Source organism: Phalaenopsis equestris, unplaced genomic scaffold, assembly GCF_001263595.1.
Source record: "Phalaenopsis equestris unplaced genomic scaffold, ASM126359v1 Scaffold000002, whole genome shotgun sequence".
Classification (NCBI taxonomy): Eukaryota; Viridiplantae; Streptophyta; class Magnoliopsida; order Asparagales; family Orchidaceae; genus Phalaenopsis; species Phalaenopsis equestris.
Window position 1 is genome coordinate 63334832 of NW_018164444.1, and position 21898 is coordinate 63356729.

A 21898-nucleotide genomic window follows, 5' to 3' on the forward strand; every position below is an offset into this window, starting at 1 on the left:
GTTATGGGACTATATTTTAGCCATACACAATCTCCTATATCTTTCGATTTGAAAAAACCCTTTACCGGGCATTTCCAGCTAAAGTTGAGATTTTCGGGCAAGACCGGTGCCTATGCACTAGACCACTGCGCTTAAGTACATTTTACATTAAAATTTCTCTCTTTCTTTTTTGGGAAGGTTTAAAATTTATATTAATACTTCAATAAATATTTAATTAAGACATTATAAGAATTATTCAAACAAATTTTTTATTTTAGTAAACAATTACTTGCAAGATTGTTTTTTTTTTTTCTCTTTCATTGGGCAAAAAGTCTGTTTTTTTTAATAAAAATAGATTGAAAAAAGAAATTGATGCATTATTTTGAATATATTTCATAAATTTTCACCAAGGGATTTTCATGAAAAATTCGTTTTTTTTTGCTTCATCTTTACATTGCTGATTCTGCATCTGCCTTCACAGCTCTTTTTATGTATATATTTATGTTATTTTCTTATAATTATTTTTATATTATCTTGCGGTTTTGGATATAATTATGATATTATTGGTGCCTTAAGATGCTATATGTCCTAATCTCATATTTCCTTGGGAAAAAATTTTAAGCAAAAAAAATAAGATTAAAGTGGAATAACTTTAATTTGGATCAAAGTATATTGCAAATTTGTTATGGTATTCCTTTACTTTTTCTAGAGAATAATCAATAAAGCAAAGAAAATGATCTCATAAATATTCTAAATTTACATTTGAAACTATTAAAATTTATTTCATAAAAAATTTAGAAAATTTCAGTTCTTTATTTAAAAAAATTTAGAAGTTTTCACTTTATTTTAAGTAAAATTAGTAGTAGGATATATTATCAAATTAAGACTTATAAATAATATCAAAAATATAATTTTTGGTTAAATAGAATTTGTCAAATACAATAAATTTGGTTTTATCAAAAGTGATGGAGATGGAGCTTGCGAGCAATAAAATGGTAAATCCTTTAAATCCACCAATTCAGACTTGTGTCGTAGAATAGACTGAATATGAGAAACATAGATAAAATAGACGTGCAATATATTTTGAATTTTGATTTAACAGAACATTAAATTTTATTTTATTTTTTAAATATTTAGTTGAATTTATCTTAAATACATGCCTAAATCTTATTAAAACTATGTTACCAAACAATTTCTTAGGCTAATACTACAAAATGATCAAAATTAGAAGATTTATTTTTAAAATCAGAATATATTTATATATAAGAAAAAATCTACTTTTTCTCCCTCTTGTTCCTCTCTTTATTTCGCGGTTCCTCACACTAGCTTCAATCATTGTGGGCATGCAGGAAGCTCGCTGAACTGGGCTACACAAGGAGCGCAAAGAAGTGCAAGGAGAAGTTCGAAAACGTTCACAAATACTACAAGCGCACCAAAGAAGGCCGCGCCGGCCGGCAGGACGGCAAGAGCTACCGCTTCTTCACCCAACTTGAAGCTCTCCACAGCACCACCAACACCGCCGTCCCATCATTCTCTCCGGCGACCAATATAAACCCCTTCCCGCCTCTAACTTCCAATCCCTCTGCTCCCTCCGGAGATTTAATGGCATTAACTGCCGTCGATACAGCGCAGCCGCCGCCAACGACCGCTCACGCAGGCATCAGTTTTTCTTCCGACACATCCTCTTCTTCATCATCCGATTCCGATGCTGAAAACAACGATTACGGCGGCGCCGGCGAGCTTCCGGACGGCGGAAGGAAGAGGAAGCGGGAAGGATGGCCGTACGGGAATGGAAAAACGATAGCTTTCTTTGATGACGGCGGCGCCGACAAGCTTCCGTACGGCGGAAGGAAGAGGAAGCGGGAAGGATGGTCGTACGGGAATGGAAAAATGATAGCTTTCTTTGAGAAACTAATGAATCAGCTGATCGAACGGCAGGAAGCAATGCAGCAGAGGTTCTTAGATACGATCGAGAAGCGCGAGCAGGATCGGATGGCGAGGGAGGAGGCATGGAAACGCCAGGAGATGGCTCGGCTTAACCATGAGTATGAGCTTATGGTGCAGGAGCGCACCATGACGGCGAATCATGATGCTGCAGTTATCTCCTTTTTGCAGAGGTTCGCCGGCGCCGGCTTAACCGTAACTAATCAGCAGAATGCATTGATAGAAGCTACAACATTCTCTGCCCCTGCACCTCCTGAAGTTTCACAGGAAGATCAGCCGGAGGGCCAGAGAAGCCACCAAGTCAATGAGATTGTAATCCACCAGGCTTCAGCATCGTTAGATCCAGCTGCTTCAAATGCAGAGATGGTGTCGGAGGTTATGGAAGTTTCGATGTCGTCGCCGAAGTCTAATTCGTCGTCATCAAGGTGGCCGAAAACAGAGGTTCTGGCGCTAATCAAGTTGCGCAGCGGGTTAGAGGTGAGGTACCTGGAGACAGGGCCAAAGGGGCCATTTTGGGAGGACATATCCATGGGAATGAAGCGGCCGGGATACAACAGAAGCCCCAAAAGGTGTAAGGAGAAGTGGGAGAATATTAACAAGTACTTCAAGAAGGTGAAAGAGGGGAACAAAAAGCGCCCGGAGGATGCCAACACTTGCCCTTACTTCCATGAACTAGATGCACTTTATCGCAGGAAGCAACAACAGGAGACTGCTACTAATACAGAGCAACCAATCTCTGTATCAGTGGAGCAAGAGAGCAATAATGGCGGAAATAAAAATTTAATCACAGTGAGAAACAATGTGGAGAGCACTGGCTTCCAAATGACGAGAAGCTAAATCACAGCGCTAATAGACATTCTCAGGTTTTCTTTGGGAGCGAGGTTCCATTGAAGAAGGTAATAGATTAGACTATCTCTGCAGTAGTCCTGTTTTTATACATTCAGAAGCTAGCAGTGTAGATTGAATTGATTTTTTTTTCTTTTCTAATGAAGCCAGAAAACATCATTAAGGAACTGATGGAACAACAGAATCAGGAGGAGGAGGCGGAGGAGGAGGATGATGTTGTTGATGATGATGAGTATGATGATGAGGATGAGGAGGAGGACGGTAAGCTCAGGTATGAGATCCAGTTTCAGAGACAAAGCGTGGGAGATGTAGGTAATGGTGGAAATGTTGTAAGAAAGGCGCCGGCTTCGGTGCCTCCATCGTCAAATGCTGCTTCTTTTCTCGCCATGGTTCAGTGATGATGCATTCCTCTATCATCTCTGCATCTTCGTCGTCTTCCTATTAAACTAGGACTTCGGCTTCTGAAAAGGCGAAGTTTTTCTACCATGATTTGTTATGGGAATAAGGATGGTTCCAAGCCAATTGAGTGGATGCCACCACACTAAAGGGAATAATGTGTCACATCAAAGGGCGGAAATAAGCTTAGCAAAGAGCTGAAAATTTTCAAGGAAGATGGGGATTTTTTATTTTATAGCCAAGCTGGTTAAAACATATTTGTGTGCTGAAATGTGAAGTTTGCATCTGGGCGACCGTTGCCCCACGAGCATCAGTATAAGGGAAATAATAGAATGAAAGGGGAGGAAGGGGGGTCGGATGCGTATGCGTTCTTTTTACTTTATATCTGAATCTCTTGGTTGGAAATAAAGGATAATTATAAGAGGAAGAATGATGAGAAAGAAGAGGAACACAAGTTAAAAGACTCATATTTAGTTTACTCTTCGCACAAACTCAAACATGCTACGCCTATTTATATAGTGACATCCCTCTTAAGATTGTGTTAACACATTTCAATTATATGATTTTCTAGAATATTCTTCTATCTTAGTTACATGTCCTTAATTACATATTATAGTTTTACAAATCACTCCATTAAAATACATCTCTAGAATCCTATAAAATTATTTTCAGAAAATAAGTCTGTAGAATTTTTCAAAGTCCGTTGTAGATTATGGGCACAATTAAAGCCCAAATTTGTACGGGTAAAAAATCAAATTTAATTTTTTAACACCCCTCTTAAACTTGATTTGTTATCTTGAGCAATCTTCTTATCTTGATAAAATCTCCATACTTAAGCGGCTTAATAAAAATATCAGCGACCTAATCATAAGTTTTTACACTTCATTTGCACATTCTTTCTTTTGATGCACTCTAATGAAGTGATAGTGTGTGTCGATATGTTTAGTTCCATCATGAAACACATGATTCTTGCCAAAATGATAGCTAACTTGTTATCACCAAAAATGTTTGTGGGCTCTTCTTTTAGCAATCTTAATACATTCAACAAATTTTGAAGCCAAATTACATGACAGACAGAAGAAGTTGCAGCAACATACCCAGCTTCACAAGTAAAAAGAGTGAAGATTGGTTGCTCCTTTGACATCCAAGTAAACAGTGCTTCTCATGTAGAGCACAAACCCTATAGTGTTTTTTCTTTCATCCAAGCCTCCGGCCCAGTCACTATCACTATATCTAATAAGTTTAAATTCCTTTGTTGATGAAAAGAATAAGTCAAAGTCAATCGCACCTTTGATATAACGAAGAATCCTCTTGGTAGTGAGTAGTAAATGGAACCTCTGTTTAACGGCTAACGAGTCCAACAACATAAAGAATATCCGGCCTAGTGCAAATCAAGTGGCGCAAACTTCCTACCAAGATCTTGAAAAAAGTTGGATTATAGTACCATTAAGGCCTCATGACTTAATGTCATTTATTTCTTAATAATATATTTAGTAAATCATTTCACGTGTTTTAATATATTATCGATTATGCTTTAATAGAGTGGATGTCAACTGAGTTTGATTCATCAAACTCATTTGTGATATTTTTTTAATAGAACATTAATGGCGTCAATTTTTGATGTCACATGTGTAGGATGTACAATTGAATGACTCTGGACTATTAACTATTCATTCATAGTGTTCCATAGCTCAAGACATCCATCTAGACGCATTGGTGCATGGTTGGTGCATAAAACCATGTATGTGATGATTCAACCTCGTCAGGGATGGTCCACCACTGAGTGACATCATTCACGACACGAAACATGTTTGATGCTCATTCGTCTGTTTATAGATCATGATATATTTATACGGAGTCTTCTGTGGTCAAAGTGACCCATTAAAGCTTCCTGTAGGTGTTTCTGGGAAGATGTGGGTTTAGAATGTTGTACCCGAGCAGTGATTTGGGGCGCTCGTTGGCATCAAGATCCTAGATTTGAGGCCCATAAAAATTCTCATTTTTGAAGTTATGGGACTATATTTTAGCCATACACAATCTCCCATAGCTTTCGAATTGAAAAAAACCCTTTATCGGATATTTCCAGCTAAAATTGAGGTTTTCAGGCAAGACAGGTGCCTAGGCACTAGACCCCAGTGTTAAGCACCAGCGTGGGGCCCGAGGCAGCCAGAGCAGGTCCCATGGAGCTCAAAATTGAGAGGTCGGAAAGCAGGCGTCGGTCCCGGAAGACTAGGCGTTAGTCAGAATTCTTAGGCACCTGAAACAATTATAGAATGTCCTGAAACTAAGAGTACGGAAAGTAGGCACAGGGGAGTGGGTGTCGCCTAGGCGTCGGTCTGCTTTTTGAATCTGTCTTTCTCCTCAACATCTTTGTCTAATCTCGCCACTAACACCTCTTAAGTAATCGAAAAAGCAATTTTAAGGGGATATCATGGAATAAATTAGTGTAGAGGAACCTTAAGGAACCATGTGTCCAATTTTTTGACACTTGGAGTATTTAGGAGAGAAGAGCACATGCACTCATTAGCAAAAGGGGAACAAGAAAAGCCTTGGCATCCCACATCTTGCATGTTTTCACTTATACTTGTGAGCTCAAGCATGTTTATCTTGCATGGCATCCCACGTGTTCATCACTTGCATGTTTGAGTCTTTTGGGGTCAATGTTCCCACACACTCATCTCGAACATCCACTTGTCTTTGTCGGGGACGGCTTTCACACCAAGCCTATCCATGGTGTGATTCTCCCTTAATGAGAATTGCATCACTTCACCTCATGTGACATCACCTCGGACTGTCTTAGGTACTTTATGAGTCACTACTCCTCGCACACTTACTCTTTTGAGTCACTACTTTTTGCACACTTACTCTTCTAAGTTACTGCTCCTCAGACACTATTTTACATCTTATAACAATTAGTTTGTGTTTAAAATGATATTATTATGAGCTGTGTTGCCCATTTTCCCTGTGACAGTACCCTACACTGTTACGAGCACGTTCCTTTGCATGAGGCATGTGTTCGCATGTCTGCTTGCATGGTGCATGTGTGTGAGGCATGTGTTCGCATGTCTGCTTGCATGGTGCACCATACTTTGTCTATGTCTATCATTTGCATGTGTGTTTGCTCATTATTGGGGCAAGGCATTACTTTTCCCAGTGGTGTCCTATACTACATGCGGCCAAGCACAATATCATTTGTGCATCGTGCCTTGCTTTGGCATCTTCGCACTATTAGCATAATCGTCGCTATTATATGCCACAACATACTTGCAATGGATATTTGTTGTCTCATGATAGCTTCAGCCTCTAAGAAGCAGTCGCGGTGCACTAGATCACTTTGCATCCACATGTGCATTCTTTATCATCTCGATGATGAACCTAGACTCATTAGCTGAGTGAGCCCCTCTTAGTCACGATGTGGCAACTAGTATTATCCTCGAGGATGTCTCGATGGGCAATGCTAGCTATAACACCGTGACTAGCATGTGTATATTGTACTAAGATTCCAAGGGGTCTGGTGTCACTTTGGCTTTTACTTCTTAGGACCTATTTTAAAAGTATAAAAATTTGTATTTTGACTACTTATATGCATCATATTTTCAAAAACTAATTTGAAAGTTACTTGCATATCTAGCATATACCATATATGAGGTCAGCCTTTTTAAAATCTTTTCTACAAATCTTACATTTAGTGGTACCTTTTAGAATCTTTGGATCCTTAGGATGAAGCCGGAGACGACGAACATGCCAAAACATATGTCAGCCTTTTGACTTGACCCGTACACTCACTTACATGTTGTGATAAGACAAAATGTTAAATTTTGTGCTAGTCAAGGTCTAGGATGTTAGGGAGTTTTTCGATGTCCTGACTATAGTTCTCTGTTGGTTTGGTTGCCCTAGCTAGATATCACTTTTATGTTGGTTTGTGTGTTTATTGGGTGTGAGATGTGCGCACTAGTATAGTAGGGGCAATTTTCTTCCAGGGAGTCATGCCTAAAACACACACATACACATGCAACAGAGAGGGGCAAGTAATGATTTGAATGATTAACTCTTTTCTACAGGTGTTGCTAAGCTCATCTAGCTAGGCATGGTTCATATGCATTGCATGTAAATAATTTTTTCTACTAACATTCCTTTAATGTTGGTCGAGCCTTTTTTGAATTTTCTTATGTATTTTTTAGAGTCCTTAGGAGAGTGTTGTATTAGAAATAAGGTATAGTTTATGAGGTTTCAAACGGGTGAAACCACGTGACAAGGATCAGGAGCTGTTTGCTCGTGCCTCGTACCTAACTTCTAAATTTTAATGATGTAAATAATTAGGACCAGGTGTATACATATGCGGTGCTGGCCATCTTTTTTTGTTTTTGGGATAAGTTACCAACGTAGCGGCACTTGGTTTTTTCTTATTCTTTTTTTTTTTGATTTATTGTACCGTCTTTTTTGCATGTGATTGTCAGTTTCACCTTTTTTGGTACAGATCACCTAGGCTCTTTAGGACCTAAGATTTTATATAAACTTTCTACAAAAGTTGAATAATAAAATTTTGAGACTAATTAAAATTTAGGCTTAAAATGTTCAAGATTTTCAAAATCTGCACTTTACTTTCTTGCATGACCTTCAGGTCAGAATTTAAACGGGTATCATAGTATGACCATCATCTCAGTCATACTTAAATGGGCCTCCAAACTTATGACTTATTAGACAATTGCACCATATTTGCATGTCCCAAGAAGAAGGAAAAATCCCCGTGCTTCTCCAACTCGACTGACCCAGCATAGATTTCTAGCTAGATGATCGTCTAGTGCGCTTAAGTGTTAGGGGCTTTCCAGACCCAAATGGGGAGTAAGTCTATTTTTTAGATTGTTTTCAGCTTTATAGTTGGAGCTCTCCGCTCTTTTCCATTCCAGCAGCATCCTCGCGACTTTGGTAAGTATAAGTCTCACCTCTGTTATTTCTACTTACATAAGGTCATAGGATCAGAGTTTTCTTCTTTTGACTTTAGGGATATCGAGATCTCCTTGGACTATGCAATTCACGGATTTTTGATGAAGGATCTCCAGTTGTATTGGGTTGACTATCTTTACCAGGTAAACTTGGGGTCATAATAGTTTGGGATGACAGATCTATGATATTCTGACCCACTTACCTCTACTCGATGAGGATTACTCTACCTTTCCTTTGTTACCCCCTTTGAGCCATGTCGCTCCTTTGATGCTACATCGATGTCGTCTTGTAGGCCTTGATTTCCGGATAAGTCCTCGCCCATTTGGGATACGGTGCTTCACCCTCTACGTTTATGGCCCAGTGAGGCCTAAGAAGCATAGTGTGGAGCCTACAAAATGACTGGATTATTTCATAGAACCTGGTCGCTGATAGACCACCATTTTTATAGAACCGTGAGAGACTAACTCTCTGCCCGTATGGATCAATTCGAGCTTTGAAGGCATCGGGACACTTCTGTGAGATAACTGTCTTTTGTGACACCTTTTATTAGTCGTAATACAGTTGTAAGTAGGAATCTTTTAATCAAGAGTATTCTTGGGCACCTCTCAATGTATAATTAACCAAAGAAATATGTCTCTTTGGGAGTTGCACTTGATCCTAGAACAAGCACTCAAACTTTAATCTCTGATTGTCAGTTGCTTTCATAATGTCTTCATTGTGGATATGTTTCCAAGCCATTTTTTATCCAATCTTGTTCGGATGTATGCTTTTCGGCTGTTATGCGAAGTTTACTTTATGAAAGTTCTTCACGTTCTTTCTCTCATTTGTCTTCATTGTCGTATGTTCTTACTTTCTGGTTCCTCTCTTCTCCAGATCATCTATATGATCCAGAAGAGAGATTTATACGTAGAATGAAATTATACGAAGATATGCAAGCTGTGCAAGGTGACGACTCCCCAAAAAAAAAAAAAAGTTAAAAAAAACATTGTATTTGGTGAATTACTGTCACATAAGCAAATTAATTAGTTTCATTTTTTTTTAATGTTTTTAGCTTATGTATCAATGATAATATATCATTTTGGGTTCGGCTAATTTTGCTTTGACAACAGTTTTTTAATTTCTCTTTTATTAAATATTATCCAATCATCTTGTTTGAATATGATTTTAATTTTTATATTATTTTATAAGAAGCTATTTTTTTTGTTATGTTAGTGTATGTTATTCATGATTGTTTGTATATAAACTTTCTCTTTTGAGTATAAGATAGATATTTCTATTCATTCATCATGCCTCATATATACATAGTTATTTATGATAGTAAACAAGCTCAGCTTGAGCGGCTACATTGTATTTTCATGTTTGGCTTAATTTTCTCTATTCAAAATTAGTTCACATTTGAAATGATCTATGAAAAGTATATTCATGTTCATTTTTGACTTGATTTGAGTTTGTTTGTTCATTTATGATTTATGTTTGGCTAGAACTATGCTTGAATGATATAAAAAAATAAATGCTAATATTTTAAAATAAAGCATATAAATTTATAAAAAAAATTATAATAAATATTAATAATTTAATTATTTAACTATTTAATTAATTCGAGCCGAAATGAGTTGAACATGCTCGGACAAATATATGTTTCTGTTTAGCTCGATGATAAATCAAGCTCAAAATAATTATTCATACTTGGCTCTCATGCTTAACTAACAAATCGAACGCTAGCTATTTTGCTAACGAAAAACTAGGTGTTTGCAAAGTACGAGTATTTTGATAGTATTATCCGTATGACTCATGTGTGGCTTACTAGTAATTTGGTAAAAGAAGATATGTCAAGTGATTCTATATTTTAAATATTAGTTGTATAATAACAACTAAGAAGACGATGATATTGTTTGTTAGACCAACTTAGTGAGTTATCAACTTAGAAATAGACTTACTTGGAACTTTATTTACTTGTAGATGGAATAAACAAAAAAGTCTACTATAACAATTCAAGACTAAATGTAAATTACAAGATTTAGGTTTATGAGAAATAGATGTCTTGTGAAGGTTATAAAATTATATTTAAAAAGCATGCCAACGAGAGATGAAAACAATGTGTGTCCGAGTGTGTGTGTGTGCGCGCGCGCGTGTGTGATATATATATATACATACATACATACATATGTGTGTCGTGTATCCCAACTTGTTGGTTGACATCCACTGTATAAGACCCCTCACGTAGTCGGCCTTAAGGAAGTGAGGTGATACTTGAATTGTTAGGCACATTAGAGCTAGTTGGAGGCTTGTATGATAGCCTCTAGCCATTTTTTTAATCTATATATATATATATATATATGCTTGGATATTTTTATCATATATAAATGATTTGTAGCATTTTCATATGGTATAAATTGATATAAATATTTGATAACATCATTAAACATTATAATTAGGCTATTAGAATTCATTATTAATCATAAGATCTTATTTTCTTTAGTTCTAAGCTTTAGTAAATCATACAATACGTTACAGATACTATGAGATTATATAATCATATAATACTCTCAAATTGTACAATCAAACATGCAATGTTTGACAATTAAATTATAATCTACCAAATCAGTCATTTATTTACGTATATAATCATGCAATATGACTCAAATTATACAGTATGATGATCAACTATCACAATATTAATCATACAATATAATCTACATAAAATTACTAATTATGAATAATTTTTAAAAAAACAAAAATGGTTAGTAAATGCAAATATGACTCAAATTATACAGTATGATGATCAACTACCACAATATTAATCATACAATATAATTTACATAAAATTACTAATTATGAAAATTAAAAAAAAAACAAAAATGGTTAGTAAATGCATGCTTAATTAAGATAATCTTATAGTCTATAGGATGCTTGAGCATATTTTTAATATTTTTATGAATAAATGAGATTCATAAAATTACATAACAAAAGCAACTAATGCTAGCTTTCTTCTTACTTTGTAAAAGCAACTAATGGCATCTTAAAGTTTCTCTTGACACTCAATAAAGTGCACTTTCTATTGTGGTTGTCTTACAATCATGATTTGAAAGGAATTGCATTAATCATAGTTGTAGGTTATTGCTATTGAGTTATCTCCAAAGCTCAAAATGCGGTTTGGTTTAGCTTGGAATATGAATGGTGTGATTCAATGGAGAAGATTAGGAATAGCTTTCTTCTTCCTTTGAAATAGAGATCTTTGGTATGTCTCTACTACCAACTGATGAGTTGGGAGTAAGAAGATTTCTTCTTGAACTTAAGGAGTTGAAGCAAATAGCTGCCTAAGTGGCAGGTCAAGCATGACTGAACCATGTAAGAATTTAGCATGTCTAATCATTAAAGTTTAGTTGATTTGCATGTTTACTTATCATTTATATTTCAAATTATTAATGTGGACTCTGCCAAGTTCTTTGGTAAATGCAGGAAATTTTTGTACAAGTATAATCAATTTAATTGAATATTACATTATATAAAAATAAATGAGCAATATATTAATGTTATTTAAATAATTTAGAGTGCTCAACAAACTCTAATATACAAGCCATTTGTATACTTGAATACAAATGATTGTATATCTAAATAAATATATTATATAAATATAAATCTTAACTTATTTGATAAAAAAATGTTTTCAATACCATACACTTAACTTCAATAGTCCATGTTAAACAAAAGCACCAGCAGAACCAGAAGTTAAAGTAGTTTACATTTAGAAAAGCACAGATATACACTACTTTATATTGCTTTATGAAGTGGATGGAATTCAAGCACCCAAGTTCTGAAATGGGAAGTCTCATGTTAAATTCAACAGAAGCAAAATGTCAAATGTAAAGTAATTCATGTATTGTACCATATATAAACTTACATGAATAATAACTAAAAAAAATCATTATATGGGCCTGACATCAAAAATTATTAAGAAAAGCCTTATAAAACATTTCCTTGCTGTATCGCCTAAAGAAAAGAAGGAAATATTCTAAAATTTGCCATGTAACTATAGTTAACAAAAAGAGTTAATGCAGCTGGCATGATCTCATAACTTGTTCAGAGATGGGGGAACCCACGGCATAAATGCTCCATCGTGGCCTAAGTTCTGCAAGAGTATCAACTGGATTGATATAGCAAATAGCAGATTGTTTATCATAAAACAATATTGTTCAATACCTTGTAACATTTTTCCAAACCAATTTTTCTATGACGATAAATTGAATCATGTTTTCGTACACCTTTTCTCATACTATCGTTTAGCATTTTCTACGAGGTCAAAAGTGATTTTGCCTCATTTCTTCGCATTAATTTTTCAGAAGCATTGAATGCTTTAAAATCCTCATTTAGAAAATTTCTCTAAGTTTTAGTTTGTGTGAATATCAATAATTATGAACATCTTTAACCAAGTGTTGAGAGATTTCATGTTTTCCACTATGTTTGTCCTTTGGCTCCGGTAGTGCTTTGGTTCTTCAAACTACTGCTGGGAGTGATCATTTACATTATTCGCCATTAAACAACCTTATGTTTGACCGCTTGTACATAATGTTAAAAGTCCCTGCACCATTTCTTTCTCCCATAATGATCTTAGGCCTCAAAATTTAAGATGGCAATACCCTTCATGCAATATGTCTCTTCAATAAAAAACAAAGAAAAGTGGATGAAACCCCTTTTGAACTAATTGCTTCACATTAGCAAATAGTGCTCTATTTCAAGATAGCCACTCCATTCTTAGATTTTGCAGAAAATGCATCCTTTCATTTTGCTTATGTCAAACCCCATTTCCCATTTTGCTTTAAATGCAATATGGTGCCAACATCAAGAGTAACCTTATCCTAGCAATTTTAAAATTGGTGTTATTAAGTTCCCATTTTTCATTTGAATTTATTGAGTGTTGCTTGACCTACTCTACACAAATCATGCAAGGCTAACATCTATATAATCTTAGGCCAATCCTTTTCTTTCTCAACCCTCTAACATTAATTGTATCAACTTCTCAAGCAAACATATTTTTTACCCTTCATTGTATATGCTCAAATCACGAAAGTAAATTATCTCTCACTCCTAAAATTTACTCAAATATAATAATTCCTTAATTTGACCTTCCTAATTTCACCACACATCATCTTAATATTCTTATTTCTTCCACAATTAACTTTGAGGCCAACACTCAGACACATGCAACAATATCAAACTAATTGCAATTTTATTGAATTTATTTTTAAGCCTCCATGATATATTTTATCATATTTGACTCTTAGAGCACCTCTCTATTTTAAAGCTTTAAAAGTTGACTGAATTTATATCTCAATTATTCTGAATGATAAATTCAAGATACTTAAATTTATCATACTCAACTATCATCTTAAATGTTATTAGGAGATTTCTCTAGAAAAAGCTTCTTCATTCTATTCATACAATTTATTAAAATGTTAAAGTTCTTAGTTCCTTCTGATGCACTATGGTATGAAATATAATTCTCTCCTCTTTTTTTTAAAAGAAAATGACTTGCTATTAGACATTTAGTGTGTAGGTTTATGGCTTGAATCCAAAGAAAAAGCAACAATTAGAGAGAGAGAGAGAGAAAGAGCCTTAAATTCATTATAAATGTGCTAACTTGCTTGCAATGAAAACATCAAAGTTCATTATTTCATCTACCCTTAAATGTGTTATGCTTACCTAATTCTTTTTTCCTCTATTCAATGACACTTTCTTGCTGAATATTTTAAAATTTCAAATATTTTGAGGCCTAAAACATAGTTCAATTAGAAATTCAAATCAGTCTAACTTTGTTTGGTATGGCATTTTTAGGAAAACAAGTATTTAAATTGTTCATCCTGACAGATTTGAAAAATAATCATCCTCACATGAAATAGAAAAAATATTGGGAAAATGTGAATGAATTAAAGTTTTCCGGCTCACGCCAAAATCAAATGAGTATATAGTAAGCAACTGAACGCCAAAATAAATACTAAGGTTTCAATGTAAAAGGATAAATAGATAAACATAAATTAATGCAATCAATTTAAATTTTAAGTGCAAATATATTTTACAAAAATATTTAGACAATGGCAAGGATTTCAAAATCTAAGCAATGCAGCGTACCTTAAGCCAAAAGAAGAAGCCACGCATGAGAGCAAAACCCTTGTAGTAATCAGCCTGTTCTACCACTTTTGCAAGATCTAAAATTAATTGAAAGGCAAATAAAAAAAAAAAATCAAGCACTGCATGCATAAAAGAAACTCATGTAAAAGAATAAATAAAAACTTAGCATGAATTACCAAATAGTTTAAAACATTCCTATTTTATGCAAACAAGGAAGACCGCAATGTCAATATAAACAAAGATAATATTTAATCATTAACAAAATCATCATCCTTCGCGTTCTCAACTATTTTGATGTCATAGATATCATCAATTAACAAACTTATCGCATTAATGCACATCAGAACAGGAAAGTAGTGATTAAACACATTTGCTTAACCGGCAAAACTTAATTAATGTAATAAAAAAAACCAAATAGCTGAGACCAGAAGTGATACAAATCAGTTCTAGAACAGGTTTTCCTATGTTGCTCTTTGACAAGGAATGGATGGAGATGAAAATCTCAACCCGTGACTCACAAACAAAGCCAAAATTTTGGTATATGGAGAAGCCACAATCAACAATAGTCAGTTAATTGATAAGTGGGGATGAACGCCTTGGAGAAACGCCAGAGTTTCAAGAACCACAAGATATAGAAGTTTAATAATAAAAAAACTGAGTTCCTTTTTTCATTCCATCAAAGGCATATAAATAGGCTTCCAAACAAAATAAAGTACAAAATTGCCCAAATAGCCTTGAGTTTTTTGGGTAATTCAAAAGAACCAAAGTAATAATATGATAAAAATAAAGGAAAAAAAAAAAGATTAAACTCATATTAACAAGTTTCACTAATAAACTAACACTCGGACAAAATACTAAAATCTGAATTGTCTGCAAATTATTCAACGACATGAAATAGCTCGCTAATCAAGTGAAACTCATTATAGGGGTGTCCGCGTGTTAGCATGAACACATGTATGTGAATCAACCCATAGAGTGCTCGTTTGAATTGTGTTGCATATACTTTCGTCCTCGGCCTAGTAGATAGTTGAATTGGATCTATGCATTCCTTCAACTGTTTGCTTGTCTCCTTCTAGCTTTATTCTCGTCATTCTCCTCCTCTTCAAAAGAATTTGTCCTCAAATCCTCATCTATATAGTTAAGACTCAAATCAGAAACTACAAGGAAGCACTTATACCATACTGATCATAAACAATTTCAAATGGTGATACGCAGTAGAAGAATGAATAAAACAATTGTAAGCAAACTCAAGTTGTGGCAAATAATCCTCTAAATATTGATATTTTTTTCTTAAATGACAGCCTATAGCAGAGTAGATAATGTTACATTCATGAACTCTGTCTAACCATCAGTCTACGTATGGCAAAGTCTAGGCAAACAATGAAGTCCTTAGATAACTTACCCAACAGAGTCTTCCAAAAGTAACTCGAAAACTTAGCACCTTTATTAGATATAATTGTTCTAGACATGCAATGAAGTCCACAATCTCCTTTAGGAATAAATCAACAATATTGAAATCATAATATATTTTATGACATAGAATAATTTTCCACTTTAGAAAATCTATCAACTACCGTGATAATTGAATCTCTTCCTCATTTTAACCTGAATAAACCTAATATGAAATCTATTGAAATATCAGTCCAAAGTTCACTAGAAATTGGCAAATATGTGCATAAATCATGTAGTTGCACTCATGAATTTGCATGCATACAAGTTACACATCTAGCATAGAGCCTTTCAACATCTCTCTTCACGTGTGGCCAACAAAAGTGTTCTTGTAAAATTGTTAAATTCCTGGCAATCCCAAAGTGTCCCATTAAACCCTTATTGTCGAATTTCGGAACCAACAAATATCTCAAGGAACAATTAAGCATACACAATATATTTTACTGAACTAAAAAACATTCAAGCCTAAAACATTTACCATTAGCAACCTTCTCACTAGTTTGATGTTCAATACTAAAATCATGGCCATCTTTATACAACTCATTAATATGTTCAAAACCAAGCCATTTAGCGTTGCGGGTATCAATCAAAGTACTCCTACGTGATAGCGCATCAAGTATTATATTTTCTTTTCCTCGTTTATATTTAATTACATAAGAGAATGTTTCCACATATCCATCCATCGACTTGCTGCCTATTTAGCTTGTGTTGAATTTTTAGATATTTCAAATATTTATGATTTATATAAATGACAATTTCTTTTAGCCATAGATAATATTGCCAAGTTTCTGAAACTTGAACTAGGGCATACATCCCTTTATCACAAGTAGGATAATTTAAAGTTAGCCTACTTATTTTTTCACTGAAACATGTAATTGGCCTCCCTTCCTTCATAAGAATGACGCCAATCTAGGTTCCAAAGCATAGCATTTAATCTCAAAAGTTTTGGAAAAATTAGTTAAGGCCAATTTAAGTGCATTAGTTAATTTTTCTTTGATTGATTGAAAGGCCATTTCCTGATCTTCTCCATATTTAAATCCAACTTGTTTTTTAACAACTTCAATTAGTGGGGCAGCAATGCTACTAAACTTCTTGACAAATCATCTATAAAAGCTAGTAAGACCATGGAAGCTTTGAACATTCTTTTATTGGTAGGTCTAGGCCAGTCTAGAATAGTGGGTACTTTCGCTTCATGAATCTGTATTCCTTGGGTACTAATGACAAATCCTCAACTTTTCATTTTATTTTTCCCAAAATGCCAACTTGTTAGTGTAGAAGATACATTTAGTCATATTGGCAGATAAATTTTCTTTCCTAAATTCACCTAAAACAAACTTCAAGTGGAATGCATGTTCTTCTAAGCTCTTACTATAGTTGAGTAAATCGTCGAAGTAAACTACAACAAATTTACCTATAAACATGCACAAAATATGGTTCATAAGTCTCAAAAAGAGTTCTTAGTGCATTAATCAAGTCAAAGGCATAACAAACCATTCATACAATACATATTTCATTTTAAAGGCAATTTTTCATTTACCAACTTCTTTCATTCTAATTTGATAGTAGCCACTTCATAAGCCCATTTTAGTAAACATGTGCAACTCATCTACATATCATCTAGATGAGGAATGAGATGACAATATTTTTAAATGATATTATTTATAGCTCAACAATCTACATGCATTCTCCACATCCCATCTTTCTTACGTACTAATAAATTAGAACTGCACAGGGACTCGTGCTTCTCTAACGTACAATTATTCATTAACTCTCTATCCAACCTTTGTAATTACTTGATCTCCTCTGAATTACTTCTATAAGCAGGTCGGTTAGGAATAATTGCACATGGTATGAAATCAATTTTTAACATCCCACAAATCGATAAGGATCTCCTCAAGAAAGGCATCCATATATTTATTTAAAAGAGAAACCACAGGGCTAGGCAAAACAGTTTCAAGTTTGATAGTATTTACTAATGCCTTTTAATATTAAAAAAAACAAAAAACAAAACATATATATATATATATATATATATGTCTTGCAAAACACGTGTTTTATTTATGAGTATTTCACATGAAAATCATTTTCTTTTCATCCATCAACTAGTTATTCCTCAAATCACTTCAAAAGGTTCAACCCCTTTCTTTTATTCTTTCTTCTTCTTTGAATCGTTTTCTTTCCTTCTATATTTTCTTCTTGTAATGTAACTTAACTTTCATATACTTGTTTTAGTATCATAAGAATCAGTGTGATAGATTTTTGCTCCTGCGTGAATGAATGTTTATTAGAATAGCCATCATGTTTAACTTATTGATCAAATTGCCCCTGACCAACCCAAGGACAAATGCCCAGCTTTGGCGCTACATCACACATAATATCATCCTCATATTTTTGTAACAGAAAAGAAACTAGCACTTGTTCGTTCACCTTAACATCTTCACAATCATTCAACCATTGAAATTTATAGGGTCATTGGCGTTTGAGAGTAGGTAATCCAAATTTTTCTATCATGGTAGTGCAAGCCACAATTGTATAGCTACTGTCATCCATAATCATACTATAGGCTTTATCCTAACTTGGCATCTAGAATAAAATATTTTTTCTAGTTGCACCACATCAATTTCGTTAGCTTGCAAGCTCAATGCACTTCAAGCCACAAATAACTCCCCTTGGACAGCATCGATTTCCTCTAATTGGAGCGCAGAATCAATGAATGATTTGTAATCAGTTTCAACACCCATATTACTTTGTATTATCATAACTCTTTTGCTTGGGCATTGGCTAGCTATAGATCCCCAACATGGGCATTTAAAATATTTTGATATCACAGTTCTAAGAAGATAAAGGATTATTTTTGACTGGCTGTCCGTGATAGATTCTACCTGTAAGAACCGAAATTTTTCTTACTTTTTGGCCGTACGCTATTTTTTTTTTCCTTTTCCACTGCTCGCGATTTCCTTCCTTTTGCTCTCGATGTGCTGTTGCCGCCTTCCCTATTTGCTCGATCTCACCGAATTTGATCCCTGTAAATTGAGGCTGAAGGGGGTAGGGTTTACAACGCCTCATCCCGCTTGCTCTCCCTCTTCTCCCGATCTCCCTCTCTCCCAGTTTCGCCCAAAACCATCCCCTTCGTGACCAAACCCCCTTTTTCCCACGATACAGTCAGTTGGAGGTAACATAGAAGGCGACGGCGGGATCATAGCTTACAAAGACCACCGAATCTTCTCCTACCCACAGCCTTCGAGGACCTCTCGCGCACTTCAGCTTCTCTGAATCCCGCGAATCCATCTCCCACCGGATGTGCTAAATCCGGAGGTTCAAGACAAATTAGCGAAGGAGAAACGGGATTTGAGAAACAACAGGACTAAATTTTACAAATTAGCGAAGGAGAAACGGGATTTGAGAAACAAACTAAATTTTATAGGACTAAATTTTATTTTTTTATTGTTTATTATGTTATTTTACACATAATTTTCCTCTAATAAAACTTATTCAGAAATTAATTTTTTACCTAGCTATCAAACTAAAATAAAAAAATATATATTATTTTAAGTATCTTATGTGATCCATAATTTCTTTTTTTTTTTAAATAGTACAACAACAACAATGTCCCACTAAGTCCTATGGAGAAATGAAGAAGAATAGTACAATAATAATAGTAATAATAAATTTTAATTAGATGACACCTAATTTAATGAATGAATAAATTCATTGCATAATCATTTATATCTTTTTTTTTTTTTAATTGATGTAGGATCGACAGTCGGACCGTCAGATTCGTAAAAATATCACGTCTGTTGCCTCTGTTGGCATCATTTACTGTCGTAAAAATATCACATTTGTTGGCATTATTTTAAGTATCTTATGCGATCGATAATTTCTTTTTTTTAAAATTGTACAACAACAACAACCCTTTGTCCCAAGAAATAAAGAAGAATAGTACAATAATAATAATAGTAATAATAAATTTTGATTAGATGACACCTAATTTAATGAATGAATAAATTCATTTTTTAATTGATGTAGGATCGACAGTCCGACCGTCAGATTCGTAAAAATATCACGTATGTTGCCTCGAGGTAATTAAATATTATTTATTTTAAGATAAGCGTGCACTTTCTAGTTATGGACATTATGCTTGCTAATTGTACTAGAATTCTAGCTCATTTTATGGTTGTGATTTGTACCTTCCAAATCTTAATCACATAATTACACTAGTTTTCATTTTTGTGCATGAAGACATTAATGAGTAATCAGCATTATTTTATTTCTACTTGGCCTCATGTTTTATTGTTCTGGTTTCATGAGTTCAATATTTATTATTTATTTCCAATCTTTGATGTGACAATTACTTATAAATACCAGTAAACATTTTATAGTTATATTCTTGTGTTGATTGTGATGTATTAAATATAAATTATTATATTAGTATTAAACTCTTTTATTATGCTAGTCAGACTGATAGCTTCTTTAAAGAAATCAGTGGATTTTCATGGGATTGGTGTCTATCTTTCCTTATTTCATAGTGTCGTAGTAAACCAACTAGATATAAATATAATTTTATGTATAAATATGCATATACTGAAATTGTTTATTATCAGTTGTGTTGAATGATTGATGAGTCATTTTTTATGCAAAAATATTTGATAATGGAACATGTAAATATCTACTTAAATGTCCATGTGTTCAAGTCGCTCATATTCAGGCGCATAAGCATGTGATACTCTTCGCAAATTATTTTATACAGATATTAAATTATCCATATTTATTGGTCATACTGGATGTCCCATTTTCATCGCCCTTTATGCCTAAATAAATAATGGTTATTTACTGAATTTAAATTTTAATATGGCCATGGGTGATGCGAAGTTGAAAAACAAAGGCAATAATCGAAAAGTAAGCTCGTACTGATTGATGGCAAGAGAAAGAAAAGAAACGTGATATCGAAATTCATGTCTGACAAATGATTTCGTGGGTTAAATGTGAGATTAGCGAAATAAGTTTTGGCTCACACAATAGTTGAATTAGGACCTATACATTTCCTCCAACCATGTGCTTCTCTACTCTATAGCTGTATTCCCATCACGAAGCCTCGACTGAATATTGCACCACAATACACCAGTTCAATCCTGAATATTTGATCTGATTATACTTAATAACTACGATAGCCATTGGTATGACATACACACAAAAAGGAATCCAAAACAAAAGATACGAAAATAAATAACTGTTGTGGATGCACAGTAAGTTAATGCCAAAAATATCACAACAATATACTCCAAGTAAATTTCAGAATAAAGGCCTAAGAAATCATTGGGTTTGCCAATCATTTGATTGATTTCATCGCGATGACTTGAGAGCTTTGTCCCACTTTTCACATCCATCTCCTACTCAAAAGAAGGATAGATTACTTGATTACATTGCAATCAATCCCGCAAGCCAAGCACCAAAATGCTATGTGTGCAAATATGAAAGTTGGCCAACAAAACTGCAATATATTAAACCAAGTTTGCCGACAAAACTACAAAAGAAATGCTAAGCCAGCATACTAACAGAGGATAAATATGAACTGCCGGAAGGATATCAACGCATTTGCGTTTCACGGCTGAGTCCAAAAGCCAGCCAAAACGGCTTGTGAGAAACAAAAGACCTATGTTACTAAACAGTAGTGATGCACAAATATAAAAACATGAGCAACTGCAAGGCTTATTGCATGGTAGGCATATGTTAATTTGTAACTGCCCAAAACATTTGTTAAGGTGATCCGATCGCAGTGTTAATTCCAAGAATTCAATTTGCTATTTTGTTTATCAACTACATGCATCTTAACAGATTGTGAACAGGTTTTATTCCGCACATCAATTGAATTTACCGAGTTAAAATACAATAACAACAAGCCTATATTTCACTAAGTGGAGTCAGCTATATGAATCTTTTTTCTCCATTATGTCCTTAGTGTCATATTTTCATTTAATTCTAATAAATTAAGATCATTTTTTATACAACAACCCAACTCTTTTTTAGGCCTACTTTTGTATTTCATAGCATAAGCCAAATCTAAAACATCTACTGTCCTAATAGGGAAATTAAATGATCGACGTTTAATGTGACCAAACCATCTAAGGCGATACGAGTTAAAATGAGTGTGTGTGTGGCTCGCCATGACTCTTCGTTTATGAAATCTTTTGTAAGTCTCCAAGGAACACTTTGATCC

The 21898-nt window shown here is 34.3% G+C and overlaps 2 protein-coding genes across 2 annotated transcripts in view; one reads left to right on the top strand and one right to left on the bottom strand.

The window, feature by feature from the left end:
• The first annotated feature begins 944 nt into the window (after positions 1-944).
• Positions 945-3687, top strand: LOC110019518 (trihelix transcription factor GT-2-like). The gene is given in 4 exon segments (XM_020717208.1): positions 945-974; positions 1306-2759; positions 2762-2819; positions 2916-3687. Coding segments are annotated over 4 exon segments (1794 nt in total). The 3' UTR covers positions 3168-3687.
• An 8449-nt stretch (positions 3688-12136) lies between these two features.
• LOC110030313 (50S ribosomal protein L11) overlaps positions 12137-21898 on the bottom strand; it is a gene marked incomplete at its 5' end in the record, with an annotated part of 23987 nt that continues 14225 nt past the window's right edge. The window contains 2 exon segments of the mRNA XM_020732975.1: positions 12137-12238; positions 14236-14312.